This window comes from Polistes dominula, unplaced genomic scaffold, assembly GCF_049000335.1.
Source record: "Polistes dominula isolate Pdom_NZ unplaced genomic scaffold, Pdom_raw_medaka contig_75, whole genome shotgun sequence".
Classification (NCBI taxonomy): domain Eukaryota; kingdom Metazoa; phylum Arthropoda; class Insecta; order Hymenoptera; family Vespidae; genus Polistes; species Polistes dominula.
The window spans coordinates 2,355,001-2,370,097 of record NW_028301003.1 but is presented as its reverse complement, the minus strand read 5'-3'; the positions used below and the strand labels follow the sequence as shown (position 1 = coordinate 2,370,097).

Genomic DNA, 15,097 nt, shown 5'->3' with positions numbered 1-15,097 from the left:
AATTGACGTATTAAATTTGAGTTTAGATAACAATAAAAGTGAAAAAAAAGTTTATCTTAGTTTTAGATAAAACTATCTCTAATAATTTTCACGGTATTTGTTTCTCAATATTTATTGGTGTATTATCATTCTTGAGGTATACTGTTGTATATACACACGCATACCTATACATATTAAAGTACTTACATGCACACGTATTACTAGATAAGAAAACTGTATATATCTATATTTGAAAGTGGGGGTGGGAGTGGGGGGTGGAAGAGGATAGAATTCATTCCCATTTCAAGTACCCAGAAAACCCCTAACTGAATCACTGGAAAAGAGATTGCACTTATAAACCGGAAATGGTTTAGAGTAGTATTCTAAAGTGGCATATATATATATATATATATGTATATGTATATGTATATGTATATGTATATGTATATGTATATGTATATGTATATAAGCAAATAAAATTCGTTTATACACATGAATTCCTATAAATGCGTTTATATTCGATTGTTTGTAAAATTGTTGATAATAATTGTTTTTAAATGACATTATAATTGATAAATTTTTATCGAATAATTTAAAACATTAATTTGATCAAGAATATTTTAAAATACGATGAATATATAGTTGAATATAATTAGTTTTTAATTATCTATTGAATTAATCGAAAAATATTATAGAAAGTTTGAGAAAGCTTAGTTTAAAAAAAAAAAATAAATAATAAAATAAAATCTATGGTGTAAATATTTTCCTTAGGGTTGTTTAATTTTTCTTTTTTGGGGCGGATGGTTGAGGTTATGTTTGATTTGTATAGGTTTGATTGTTATCATCTATTGTACGCTATTTGTTAAGGGTAAATAGTTTAATATAATTATTTGTTAATAATCTAAATATCTAAATTATCTTATTTAATAATAGAAAAATATTATTGAAAAACATTTCAGAAAACTTTAATTTTATATAAAAAAAATAAATAAAATAAAATAAAATCACTGGGGTGAATTTTTTTTGTCAAAGGTCCGTTTAATGATTTTTTCTTTTCTTTTTGGAAGGGTGAGGTTAGGTTTGATCAATATATTGTGTTTTCTGTTATACGTCATTTGTTTACGATAAATAGATATATATATAATTATTTTTTAATTATTTATCGTAATAATAGAAAAATATTATTGACAAATATTTGAGAAAATTTCATTTTATACAAAAAACAAAATAAAATCTGTGGTGTGAATTTTTACTTTAAAATCGTTTGAATTCTTTCTTCTTCTTTTTTTTGTTTTTTTAAGGGAGGGGTGAGGTTATGTTTGATTGATAAAAATTTTGTGTTACATTGTACATTATTTGTTTGTTATCATATATATGATAATATCTTGATTAATTGAACTTCACATTCGTCTTTATTAACGCAATTAAAGTATAGTTATCTTTTGGTATTATTAGATATTCGATAATAATCATTTTTAATGGTCAGATTGTGAATCAAGAAACGGTGAGGTCAATGTCACGTAGAGATAAAGATAATTTATTAAGCTGTCAAGTCTATATATATTTATATATATATATGTGTGTATGTATATGTGTGTGAGGATAATAAAAATAACATAAATAAGATAGAAAAAAAGAATAAAATATAAATAGAATTCCAAATTCGTTGCGTTTCCAACATTTCAATTGTCCCAAAGTAAAATTTCTATTTTTGATATTGTAAAAAATGCATTTTTCAAATTAAATACGAATTCCTCCCCCCATACTGTTTGATTTAAAAGTTTCAATAAAATGGAGAAAGGAAAAAAGTAACAAAAAAAATACCTTGGATAGGGGATGAGAATAAAAAAAAAAAAAGAAAATAAGAAAACGTCCTTAACATATTTTCATTTCTTGTTCCTTTTCTTTTCCTTTTTTTCGTAACAGGGGGTAGGGTTGGGGTGGTCACATTTTGATGACCAACCCCCCCAGAGAAATACGTCGGTCATTTGTTTTTTTTTTTTCCAAAGAAAATCTTCATCCGATCACACATTTTTGTTGTCAAGGTTATCCTTTTGTTAACTTTGTTAAAAACCTAACCTTGAATAAAACAAAAAAAAAGAAAACTAGAAAGTAAAGTAAAATGTGAATAGAACAAATTTATTGGAGGTTGTTCATGGGGAGGTTTTCATGGAGGGTTTGTTTCACACTGGTGGAATTTTGATGAAAAATTTAAAAAGAAAGATAAATCGAATTATTTAAATAATAATAAATTATTAAACATTTGTTACAAAATTAAAATAATAACTAAACTTATTATTAAATCATCTGTATAATTTAAAATAAAAAAAGTTCCTGTAATTTCTACAAAACAAAACAAAAAAACAGGAATAAAACTCAAGGGGTGAGTTGCAACGTTCTGGGGGGTTACTTTTGAAAAAAAGAAAAAAGAATCTCACATTTAAGAACTTTAAAAATTACACGAAGTTTTTTATTTTTTTCTAACTCATGTAAATCTCAAGAAAGATTTTCACCTGTAAAAATAAGTTCCTAACCCCCTTCCCAACCCCTTTGTATCTCTCGAACGAAACTTTTTGCAAACCTTCTTTTTCTTTTTCTTTCTCTTTCCCTTTTTTACTCGTAAGAGACCACTTTTATCGTTGTATTTACACCACAGTAAATATTTTTACTGCCACTGGTTTATTTCAAGCTCGTTCCTCTTACTAACACTACCACCACTAACCATTGCAACAACACAACAATATAACTGTTTACTACTACTACTACAACTACAACTACTCACCCCCGACCATGGTCAACCATCTTTCTTTCTATTTTTCGTTTTAGTGTCTCGGACCACACCAGGACACATACTAACTTATTTTTCGTTTTAACTTTTTTTCCTTTTTACTTCTCTTCAGTCCCTTACAGTTCCTCAGACACCCCCCTCTCGCCATTTATTTTTCTTTTTGTCCTCAAGCATGGTAAATGCTTTATATGGTTGCACCTTTAAAAACTGTAAAACGTGCAAGAGTAAAATTCTCACTTTCTCCCTTTTATATATTTCATTTTCTGCCAGTTTTTACCTTGTTGTTTACTTTGTTAGCATTTTATTTTTTATTTTTTAAACATCTCGTTAAGTAAGCGTAAATCATTTTATAACTACATATATATATGTGTGTGTGTGTTTTTAAATATTTATCACAAGTATGTATATATATATTTACATGTTGCAATTTACATATTACTCTTTAATTTCAAAAAGAAATGAAAAATTAAGAACAAAATATTTTCTAGTTTTCTTTATTTTTTATCGTCCACCATTACACACACTCCCTCGTTAGTTTTCTTAAAGTTCAAAAGATGTAATTAGTGGAAGTTGTGTAAAATAAATTTGAATAAAAGAGAAAAGAATAAAAAGAAAGGAAAAAAATGGCGCTGACGTTCATAAGTTAGAGAATATAAACAATGCTGTCATGATAGGTGTTTACTTTTGGATAATTTTTGGTATTATGCCAAAATGTCTGTTTCATCCTCGCAAACGTCAATTTGGCACTGGCAAGAGGCCGAAATTTTCGTCAAACAGATGGTCGTTGTACCAGAGTCGCGTTTCCCCTGTTATTGTCCTCTGAAACATAAAACTCTAACCCAGAACGAAGAATTTGTCTTCTTCCACGTTCTCTCTTCTCTTTTTTTTTTTATTCTCTTTTCTCACAAATGTACGAAGAAGAAAAAGAAGAAGAGACAATGATACATTTCTGTCAAATTTAAAGCCAGTCAGTAACCGTTCGTACGTTTGCACGAGACATTTATTTTATTTTCCATCCTCCATTTCTTCATATATATATATATATATATGCACATATTTATATGTGTGTGTATTAATAGAGACATGTACTTCGTCGTTGCTAACAAAATATTCATCGAGCCGCGTTAAATATACCACGTGCGGCTAATATGCATGTCCAGTTCTTCCACCTCCCCTAAATCTCCCATTACTTGGAGTTAAGGGTGAAAGGGGAAGGGGTAAGGTTATTCGAGGGCAATGTAGAAGAGTGGGGATGACTTGTGCATTATTTTCCTCAATGAAATTGCATGCTACTTATTTTTATTTTTTATTTATTTCATTCTAAAGTTATTCAAATATTCGCGCCAATTTTGTGAATTGTTTGAACTAATGTTTCAAATCGGCATGAATTTTGGAAATATTTTTCTTTCGGGATTTTTTTTTTTTTTTTGAAATATTCGTTATTTGCAATAACCAATCGTAAATTAGGAAATATTTGAATATTATTTTATATTGACCAATGAAACGCTAGGCGAAAATCATACGAGACCGATCGATGATTGGTTAATACGTTATAACGATATTTTAATAGGTTATCAATTTTTAATTGACTGTAATATTTATTATATTTGATACATATTTGATTTCTTTTAATAAACACATTAATTAATTTTGTTTATTGTTTATATTTTATATTTATATACCCTGTAGGGAATAAAAAATTTTGACTAAAGTAGTTAGTTGACTTTTCCAAACGAATCAATGAAATTAATTAACGTTTAAATTGAAATTATTCGCTCACTAAGTTTTTATTCAAAACATTTGAAATAAATCTCGACAAAACTATTAGTTACAATTCAAATTACATTTGATATAACATTCCTTTATACAAAACTAACCCACCAATGAATTTGATTAATTAATATTCTGATTTAACAACGCACTATACTAATTTCGTGAAAAGACGTTTAGTACGATAAATTATGGAGGTTATCGTTCATGCGTTACGAACATTTTTCTTGTGAAGTTCATAATACATACATACATATACATAACTCGATGACATAACGCAGCGCGTATATATTAAGACACGCGGAACGATTTGTCGCAAGCGTCAACATGTCGCGCGCACAAACGAAGGAACGGAACGCGAGAACATACGAAAACGAACGAACCAACGAACGAAGGAACGAACGAATAAACGAGGGAACACGAGCGTACGCCCGATGATTAGAAGTCCGGATCGTGTCAACGCGAAACGAAGTAGTTGGGAAGAAATGTGGCAACGATGTACTACGAACGAGTTTAGTAGCCGGCTAACCGAAGCTACGGAGAGAACACCAGTGGAACGTCCCCGCGTGTTGTACGAGGACGAGAGACCCCTTCCTTCGCCCGTACTCATATATCGAGAAGAATTTTGCGCCTTTTCGAACTGCTGCATACGGGGCTAATGCTGCTGCTCTGCTACTGCAAATATTCACCTTTTTTGCTTCATTTCTTATTAACAAGAAAAAAAACAAAGTAATCAATAAATCATTTTTTTTTTTGCAAACATTTTTTACATTACCATTCTCATTTGATTATTTTAACATCTATATTTTTTTTTCAATTTTTCAAGTACAACGATTAACGACCAATCACATTCATGTTTTTTTACTTCTATGCAAAATGGCGGCATTTTTAAATTTCTTCGTCAGTTTTTTATTTTTAGAATTTAATCGTTTATAAAAAAAAAAAAGGTTGTTCAATATTGCATCAATTTTTTATCGCAAAAATAAAAATCAATGAGAAAATTATTCTAGTATTGTTTATAACTGTTGATCAATTTTTATATAATATACTGTTGCAATGCTAGTTGTTTTTTTTTCTGCAAAAAATAAATGTTATTTAAATGAATAAATTATGTAGCAATTATTGCGTTTATTGTCGATAGGTCAGTTATTATTTTTTATTGATCCAATTATCAAAAAAAAAAAAAAAAAAAAAAACAAGAAAATGAAAATACTAAACAGAGTCTCTAACTAATCATTGATATTAATTACATGTTGTACAACATGTAACTTATACAATACTTATTCTGATAACAAACCAAAAAAATATACGTGGTGTTCCATTTTCTTTTTAATTTTTTTCATTTGTAGCAAAAAAAAAAAATTCATTTGTAGCTTGCTAGAAAAAATTTGTTTAACGATTAAAAATGAAAACTCATTCTCTCTCTAAAAAAAAAAAAAGAAAAAATGATCAAAGTAAAGTATTTAAAAATATAACAAAAAATTATTCAGGAAAAAAAACTTTTTCCCTAACATATGTTTGTATGTGTTTGTATAGATAAAAATTCGTATGGGTTTTATCCAGAAAATTTGTACCAATTAAATATTATTAATGTACATAGAAATAAAATTTCCCCTAGATCGGCACAAATTTTCCATTTCAAATAAATTCCGTGTGCATATTATTATATGCGTTATCTAACAGGAAAGTTTTTTTTGCCGATTATGTAAAAAAAATTGCATGAAAACAAAAAAGAAAACCAAAAAAAAAATTATCAATCGTCGTCAAATATTGCATGTGCAAAAGCAAAGTCCTCTAACAGTAATATGGAATAGGGAAGAGGTCAATAAAATATACTCGGATAAAGTTGCATTATCAAATAACAAGAAGAAAGCTAAATCCTAAAGGAGGATTCTTTGCGATAAGAGAATACGAACACCGAGGTAAACCAACCAGTTTCTTCCTCGACGTTAAAGAGAAAGAAAGACAAGAAATATAACCAACGACTGAACGAAGGAACGAAGGAACGTACGAACCAGCGCAACAAAAAAAAAAGAAAGAAAAGGATAGAAATAAATAAATAAAAAAAAAAGGAAGAGAAAGAAAGAGAAAGAAGATTCGAGTAACTACGACTCACTCTCCCGAGCACTTTTTTTCCTAGACGGGTGCAGTAAAGAGAAGGGAATATAAGGGAAATGAGGAGGGAGGGGGAGGTTAGCGGTGCGCGGAGGTTTATTCAATTAATTCGCATCTCGCAAAGCAGCGAAGTCGTTCTCCTCGTAGCGCGTTTATTCGAACGGCGCGGAACGAACACGTCCTAGGGGGTTTCGCTTCGCGGTTGGCACACGTGCACAGGTGGTGAGGGGGAGGGGGGTAGGTGGAAGAAGCAGAGAAGCGTGGTGTGGTTGCTGCTGCTGTTTTTCGCGAGAGAGGAACAGTGCTGCTGTTGCTGCTGCTGCTGCTGCCGTTGCTACTTTTTTACACCGGCGTAAAGAGAAAAAGAGAGAGAAGAGATCCTAGTACTTTTTTCCCCTCTTTGCTTTGGAATACGCCCGTAATACGAGAGAGGAGATACAGGATAGAAAGAGTGGGGGTAAAAAGAAGACGAAAGAGAAGAGTGGGAGGTGGGCGAGGGAAAAGTAGTGGGGAGAATGTATCGAGAAAAAAAGAGAAGTAGGGGAAATGAGAAGGGAAGAAAAAGGAGATAACGCATTTTGCGGCGTGCGAATGAACGAAAGGAAGGTAGTGGGAGGGGGAGGGAGGGGAAAGAAAAGAAAGAAAGAAGGAAAAATGAGGGACAGTGTGTAAAGGTTCGAAGAAAGAAGATAAAAGTGGTGGTATAGAGTAGTAGAACTCGAAGTGAACGCGCCTCTCGTATTCGAGATAGAAAAACAAATAAAGATAGAAAGAAAAAGAGAGAGAAATCGTGGTTTGACGAGGTGGAGGAGGTGGAGGAGGTGGAGGAGGAGGAGGAGGAGAAGAGTTCCTTCCTTCCAGCTGGCCTGGCACAACGAAGAAGGAGACTTTGGTCGCGCGGTTGCTCGTTCGGTCAATGTCTTCTCTTTCTTTCTTCCTTGCTCATTTGGTCTGTCTCTCTCTTTGTCCCTCTGATTCCCTCTTCAAGCTCGAGCAAGGAAGGAAGGAAGGAAGGTTACCCTCCCTCTTTTTATCCTCCCCACTATAAGTACTACTCCCGTGCTGCATCGCGCACACGAGACGACTCTGGTGCTGCGAATCCCTCTGTCATCCCACATCCTCCCACCACCACCTCCTCCTCCTCCTCCTTCCACCGTCGCCGCAGCCGCCGCAGCCACCACCGCCGCCGCCACCGTCGTCGTCGTCGTCGTCGTCGTCGATCTCTCCCGAGCAACAACGTTGCTGCATCATATCCTGTCGTAAACCCTGTCGTGTGTCGTGTCTCGCGTTGTGTCGTACACCTCTTATCGTGCCTTGTTTATTATTGTCCGTAGTAATCTTAATCTTCGTATCTATCTTTCTCTTTGTTGTTATCTTCTTCTCTTATGATAAAGAAGGAAACAACAATAATAATAATGATGTTGTTGTTGTGTCGTTATTATTATTCGATGTTATTGCAAGTTTCCGTCCAGTTTTTTTCATCGTCATTATCATCAACATCATCATCATCATCGTCATCGCTCGTAGATCGTTCGTTAAAAAATTCCCTTTCTCCTACTCTGGGCTTTCATCTTCTTGTTTTTCTTTTTCTTCTTCTATTATTACTACTACTACTACTACCAGTCGTGTTATTCCAGGGGGCAAAAGACACGACGGTTGTGGTGTAGAAACGTATAATATCTTCGCGCTGCTGCTTACTGTTCGGAGTAGAGAGCGCCACTCGCGAGCGAACGAACGAATGTACGAACGAACGAACGAACACGAGCGTGCGTGGCATTAGACATACCTCGCGATTTAAAGCACCCGTCGGAAAAGGCGTTCTCCTCCATCGCGCGAGGGATTTGCCGTCACCATCTCCCCCCACCACCATTGTAACAACTACTTCTACCCTATCCAACCCTACCGCGCGTTAGCTCCCACTCCTATTACGGTTACCCCCCACTCTATTCCTATTCTCCTACCCTTATCACAACGCTGTCGGTCTTCTGATGTGCGCTCGAGACACGCCGTGAAAGTTCTCTGGCCGCCGACGGTGCCGCCGCTGTGTTACCACCACCACTACTTCTTTCTCCTCTTCCCTTCTTCTCCTCCTTCTCCTCAAATCACCACCACTACATCACCACCACCACCACCACTACCACTACTATTACTACCTTCACCGCCGTGCTTCCAGGACAAGGAGATAATCTTCGGAGATACCCGAACATGGTGATCGCAGTGCACGAACGCACCAACAACCGTGTATATATAGTGACATTCCGACGCGCGGGGTAGGAAATACTACTTTATTCTTTCTCTTAGAAATCAACAAAGAGAAAAATAGAAAGAATTTTTTTAAACATAGATATAAAAAAATATTTAAAAAAAAAAAGGGAGGAAAAAAAGAGAGAGAGAGAGAGTACATTTGAGTGGGTAGAGTACATTTGTCGAATCATTTTTTTCTGCTTCGTCCGGCCTCTCTTTTCGATCGGTCAGAAAAGGAGAATATTTCTTCCTAACCACTACGGGTTTTTTTCTACCTCGAATTATTGTTGCACGCAGTATTATGTGTGTGGTTTAATATACATATTATTTTAATATTTGAAAAAAAGAAAAAGTTTTGCAGTATTTTTTTTTATTAATGCAGTTTCTTCTTGGACACATGGAAAAAAAAAACTACTGCACAGGGATTTACCGTTGTTATTGTTGATTGGTCGTCGTCGACATCGTTGCTCTGTTGCTGCTGCTGTTGATGCTGTTGCTGTTGCTGCTGTTATAAACTGCTGTTATTATCAATTTTTATTTAATTACAACGCACCAATGACAACCGGATTCTTCTTATGCAAATGATCGTATAACCAATGTGTTGCTAACGTTTCTTTCTCAAGGATATCTTTTCTTTCCTTTATCCATTTTTGTTAGGGGTATTGGAGCTCTCTCTTTACGTCGGTGTGCGTGCGTGTATTTTATGTGTATAATACGTGCCTGTGTTCCCTCTCTCTATTGCTCTCTTTCTCTCTCTCTCTCTTACTCCCTCCCTCTCTATTTTACGCATGCGCGCGCATGCGTTTCGTTCATTCTCTCGCTCGCTCGTTCAGTCGTTAGTTCGTCCGTACGTCGGTAAGTGCGTCCGCGTTCCAACCAATAAAACGTGTTCTGTGAAAAATTAGGCGCGAAAGATGAAATATACGAATTATCTATTGCAATCATTCTGGGCTGCCTAAATTGACCAGGAAGTCTGGGGTAAGAGGAAGGACAATGATCCTTATTTTATTTACCCTATTTTTTACACATTTTCAAATATACATTGAAAATCAATTTCGGGAGGAATGACATATTTTAGGATTTGTCGAACATGGTATGTTTGTCTCAATGGAATTTCATTCTAAAATATTTTTAATAATTCTATATCTATATATATATATATATCTTTTGACAATTCTTTTTAATATTTTATGAAATTTGTTTTTCTTTTCAGAGTGCAATAAAGTTAGCTGGTAAACATAATGTAAAGAAGTTGCATACGTTGCTGTCAATAGTAGACGAAAAACCAAAGCTGGATACCGGACAAAACAATAGGCACACCGAGCACCATATCAAAAATCATTTCAAGCACAACCATTATTCACATAATTCCATATTGACACCATCGACGCTCAACCAGGTAAACTTGCAATATTTAATATTACATTGTTAATTACTTCAGTTTGATTTAACACATTCACTATTGATTTCCATTAAGAACTTAGTGTAACACATTTGTAATGGTAATCAAAGCAATAAATCAATTTTTCTTACTACAGTGCAGTAGTGAACATGTTAAAGTATATTTTGTTTTGTTTGTGTTAGATGTAATATATGATTATTATTTGCAGGGTCTAGATGCAGGTACAAGCGACGATAGTGGTAGAGCGTCTGAACAATTGCATGGCCCTGGTATACCTAGGGATTGCCAGGACGCAGACAGTTCCAGGGACCATCTCAGCGATGTAAGTTTCTTGGTTTTATTTAATGCATACAAATGCATACAAACACATATTTACAAATATATGCATTTAATTTACAGGCTAGCAGTCATTGCAGTTCGGGTAAAGGTTATATCGTAAGTAGTTTTAATTTTTCATTATCATTATATAATATTTCATCAATCAACTTATTATTAATAAAATGTATCGTTTCTTTTTATGTTTATAGTGTGATAGTGAAGGAGAAGACGATAAGGTATTTAAAGTTTAATTAAAGTATTCATATTGTTTCAAATTTCATTAGTTAAACAATATCTAACAAATGTTTGTTTTATAAAAGGGCTCGGATGCAGAGTCGATACTCTTTGAATCTTCTACCCCACCACCCCTTGCACGTAAATGTAAGTATAAACAAATATAATTAATCATAATTATATAATATTAATAAATATTATTTATTAGACGAGCTGCCATCTTCTTCACCGCACGTGTTGCCTCCAACGAACGGAGCAGGAGGATCTCCTCCGGACACGGGTGGACAAATTTCCAATCCTGCAACGGATGCACCGGCACCTATACCACCACCAGTGCCAGCATCTGCACCAGTTCCAACCGCACCGAGTCCTCCTAGCCCAACATTACCCCCACACATATCCCAACCACCGGTAAATACATTAATAATAATAATAATAATATATATTAATTTTGATTATATAACTATATATTTAATTAATAATCATTTTACAGATGACTAGTCCACTGGCAGCTAATCCTCGTGCAATAGCTCCGCAGCAACGACCAGCCTCACCTGCTCTGCCACCACCTTCCTTATCCCAACAACCTCATACTACGATACCTGCATTGCATCCACCTAATGTGCCCCTCGTTTCATCGAGCCATACTACTAGTCCGGCGGTAGCTAATTTAGGTGTAGCTCCGGCGGCACCTTCAAACGGTGCCGCTACTACAAGCTATCCACCACCAATACCCATGGCCGCCTATCCTCAAACTCAACCATCTTATCCACCGCTTTATACACCGTATACAGCTCTAAATCATAGTCCGTATCTCCCACCTGCGGTACCATCTCCTTCCCACTCTGCTTCTTCACGTACTGACGTGGTAAGTGGATTATACATTTAAAGATAATTGTATCTTAATCTGTGTGTTTGTTATAGTATGATTTTACTTAAGATTAGAACAGTTAATCTATAATATAAATTGGACATGAAAAAAATCATTTTTTATCTGGATATATATGATTGATTGATACATTTGTATTTTGTTTTTTTCTCCTTTCTTTTTTTCAGAGAGGAAGTAGAGCTTCCCCTTGTACTAACATAAGTAAACAGACTATAGGAAATAACATCACGAGTCATAATAATACTCCTTTGAGTGCTGCAACTACAACATGCGTGTCTACGATAACTAATACAGTTACCACTGCGAATACCATAGCTCACCGAGATATGGTTGCCTGTAGTCTGTCTGGAAGAAATAATAATAATAATTCTCCTCGTGGACATAGTCCTAGTCGAGAAAGAGACAGTTATAGGTATGATGATAACATATTAGTTTAATCATTTATTACGTTAATATAATGAAATAGTCAAGTTGGATTTGTTAACTTCTTAAGAAAGTATAATATAATAATAATGTTTTTGTTACAGTAGCAATGTGAGTAGCCTAAGTAGGGGCAGCATCACTCCCGTAAGTGTGCCAAACACGTCATCTCCAGCAAATTCTAGTCTAACTGCGTACACCAAACCACAAGGATGGATTGGGTGAGAAGACACAAATTTTATAACGTTACGGTAACACTGACAAAAGATATTCGTACCTTTACAATCCTCAAACTAGAAATATTAGAAACTTTATATTACAAAATGTATACGAATACTTTGTAAGTTTACCGAATGTTAATTCTTAAGATACAATGTGATGATAATATTATTAATATTATTGTTATGTATTAATTGTAGTAGCAACACAACCTCACAGCTCTCTCCAGCAACAGCAACGTCTGTACCAAGGCCAACTCCACCACCCGTACCACCACTTGGGATTCATACATTTCCACCACCCATGTTCGCAGCTCCTTTACCACCACCCGTTTCTAGTTCCAGTCCGCATACTTCACTGCCTTCACTTCCTCCACCTACGACCAACCCCAACCCATTCTCGGCAGAGTCACTTTTTCAAACAAGTAAGTTTATAAATTGATTTTTTTAATCTTATCTTTAAAATCTTATCTTAAAAAGTAGGAAATTAACCAAAAGAAGGGGTGACTCATGTTGCAGGTCAAGCGGACCTGTTAAGGAGAGAACTTGACAATAGATTTTTGGCGTCACAAGATAGGAATGTCAATGTAGGGGTTGGAAATTTGGGTCCACCGCCATATCTTAGAACAGAAATGCATCATCATCAACATCAACATACTCACGTACATCAACACACGACGCCATTGTTACCACCAGCAGCGGCTACTACGTTGTTTCCTCCCCCAATCGTAAGTTTCGATGTATGTAAATTTATTGTTATTATTATTATTATTATTTTGTACAGCAATTTAATATTTTTCAATGCATTGATATGAAACGAATTGTTTAGTTTTGTATTTTGCATATACACATACACACACATATACACATGTAGAAAAGATAAAGAATGAGATTCTCATATACACACATACACATACACAAGTTTATGTCATTTGTAAACGTTTGTAATTTTTGTTGAATACAGTTCAAAGATATACCAAAACTTGGCGGTGTGGATTCCCCATTTTTTCGAGGTAATTTAAACTTGTCTGGATATACCGGATTCAACACGGGAATACTTCATCCTGGGATTGGTCCTCCGTCAACACCTTTTGTACCTCCCAATCATTTAACATCATTTGCACCAAAGGTAAAAAAGGCATGTGCTAAAAAAAGTATCTGAAACAAAGATTTGTATTAAACGATGTATAAACATATATACATATATTTATATATCGTATTACCAACATTATTTGTTTGAACAATTTTGCTTACGTATAAATATTGAATTAATTCTTGTAGAAGAGCGGAAAATGGAATGCAATGCATGTACGCATCGCATGGGAAATTTATCATTATCAACAAAAGCAACAAGCAGAATCTAAAGCTGGAAGTGTTAACACCAAAACAGAATTGTTAAGACCCCCAAGCCATCTTTATCCAGGAGGACCCGCAAGTGGTTTGGGAATGTCTGCTCCTCCTATGGCACCTCCATTCCCAACTAATATGCCACCTGCGCATCCTGCACCACCTCCACCTCATCCCGTTGGTTTCCTATCCACGCCAACTTCTCATTTAGGTACGTGCCATTTTATATAACCTCTAATAATGTTGTTTGATAAATTATTTGTTATAATTTGAGTGTTTACTTAATAGGATCTGGAATGTCACCATTTGGAAGATATCCTTCAACGTTTGGTACACCAAATCCAAACTTTCCAGGTCTCTCGAGTTTTCCTCCAGCTAGAGAAATGCCACCTTTGAGTGGTTTGAGTTCTGTTCACGATCCATGGAGAGGGTAAGTTTTTATATGAACGTGTTAACAAGGAAAAGATTCTAATTGATTTTGTTTTTCAGATTGCAACGTGCATCCACTGGCTTTCCACCAACCACAGTGTCATGGGGTTTGAAACCGGAGCCGCCAACGATCGACAGAAGAGCCGAACTGGAGGAACGTGAACGTGAACGTGAACGTGAACGCGAACGTGAAAGAGAACGTGAACGTGAACGCGAACGTGAACGGGTACGTCGTGAGAGAGAACGCGAAAGGGAGGAACAACAACGGGAGAGAGAAAGACGGGAACGTGAAAAGGAAGAGAAAAGAAAGCAACAGGAAGCTGCTGAAAGAGAACGTGAAAGACGAGAGAAGGAGCGTCGTGAAATGGAAAGGCGTGAGATGGAAAGAGAAAGGTTGTTACATCAAAATCGTCAACACGTATTAGTTAGTAGAGAACGTTCACCTTTGAGAAACGGTTCGGCACCGTTGGACGCTGGTGAAGTAAGAGTTAAAGAAGAACCACGTAGCAAGGATGACGAAGTAGTGATGCTCCCAAGGCCATCAGGTCCTGGTCCAGGTGGTACGTCAGGTACTGGTCCTGGACCAAATACACTGCCTGATCCAAGATACCATCATCCGCATCCTCACACATATTTAACGAGGCATCCGCACAGTATGCCGGGACCGCATTCAATGCCACGAAGTATGCTTCCAGGCTTAGGTGCACATCCGATGCAACATTTCCCACCACCGTCTGCGCCACCAGGTCAACCAGGTGCTCCTTGGCCAGCTGATCCCTTTAGGGATTACAGATACGATCCTCTACAGCAATTACGGTATAATCCTCTAATGGCTGCCGCTGCCTTCAGAGCTGAAGAAGAAGAACGTGCTAAACTTTACGCCGGTTATCCACCGGGCCCGGTTAATTCATTAAGAGGCAAAGATCCTAGTCCTGGACCATTAA

At 35.6% G+C, this 15,097-nt stretch overlaps 1 protein-coding gene across 7 annotated transcripts in view; it reads left to right on the top strand.

The window, feature by feature from the left end:
- Positions 1–15,097, top strand: part of tay (tay bridge kinase) — a 31,397-nt gene that overhangs the window by 15,182 nt on the left and 1,118 nt on the right. The window contains exons 1-16 of one of the 7 annotated variants that reach the window (XM_015322624.2): positions 9,953–9,989; positions 10,110–10,295; positions 10,507–10,620; positions 10,698–10,733; positions 10,826–10,852; positions 10,937–10,997; positions 11,059–11,261; positions 11,344–11,718; positions 11,907–12,151; positions 12,267–12,380; positions 12,579–12,802; positions 12,879–13,117; positions 13,342–13,515; positions 13,659–13,935; positions 14,013–14,154; positions 14,214–15,097. The exon at positions 14,214–15,097 is cut by the window's right edge and continues 1,118 nt beyond it. In XM_015322624.2, coding sequence (XP_015178110.1) covers positions 9,987–9,989; positions 10,110–10,295; positions 10,507–10,620; positions 10,698–10,733; positions 10,826–10,852; positions 10,937–10,997; positions 11,059–11,261; positions 11,344–11,718; positions 11,907–12,151; positions 12,267–12,380; positions 12,579–12,802; positions 12,879–13,117; positions 13,342–13,515; positions 13,659–13,935; positions 14,013–14,154; positions 14,214–15,097 — 3,304 coding nt within the window. In that variant the 5' untranslated portion in view covers positions 9,953–9,986. Of the gene's footprint in view, positions 1–9,952; positions 9,990–10,109; positions 10,296–10,506; positions 10,621–10,697; positions 10,734–10,825; positions 10,853–10,936; positions 10,998–11,058; positions 11,262–11,343; positions 11,719–11,906; positions 12,152–12,266; positions 12,381–12,578; positions 12,803–12,878; positions 13,118–13,341; positions 13,516–13,658; positions 13,936–14,012; positions 14,155–14,213 lie in introns of those variants that run through there. The other 6 variants (XM_015322616.2, XM_015322619.2, XM_015322617.2 and 3 more) reach the window with 6 other exon arrangements.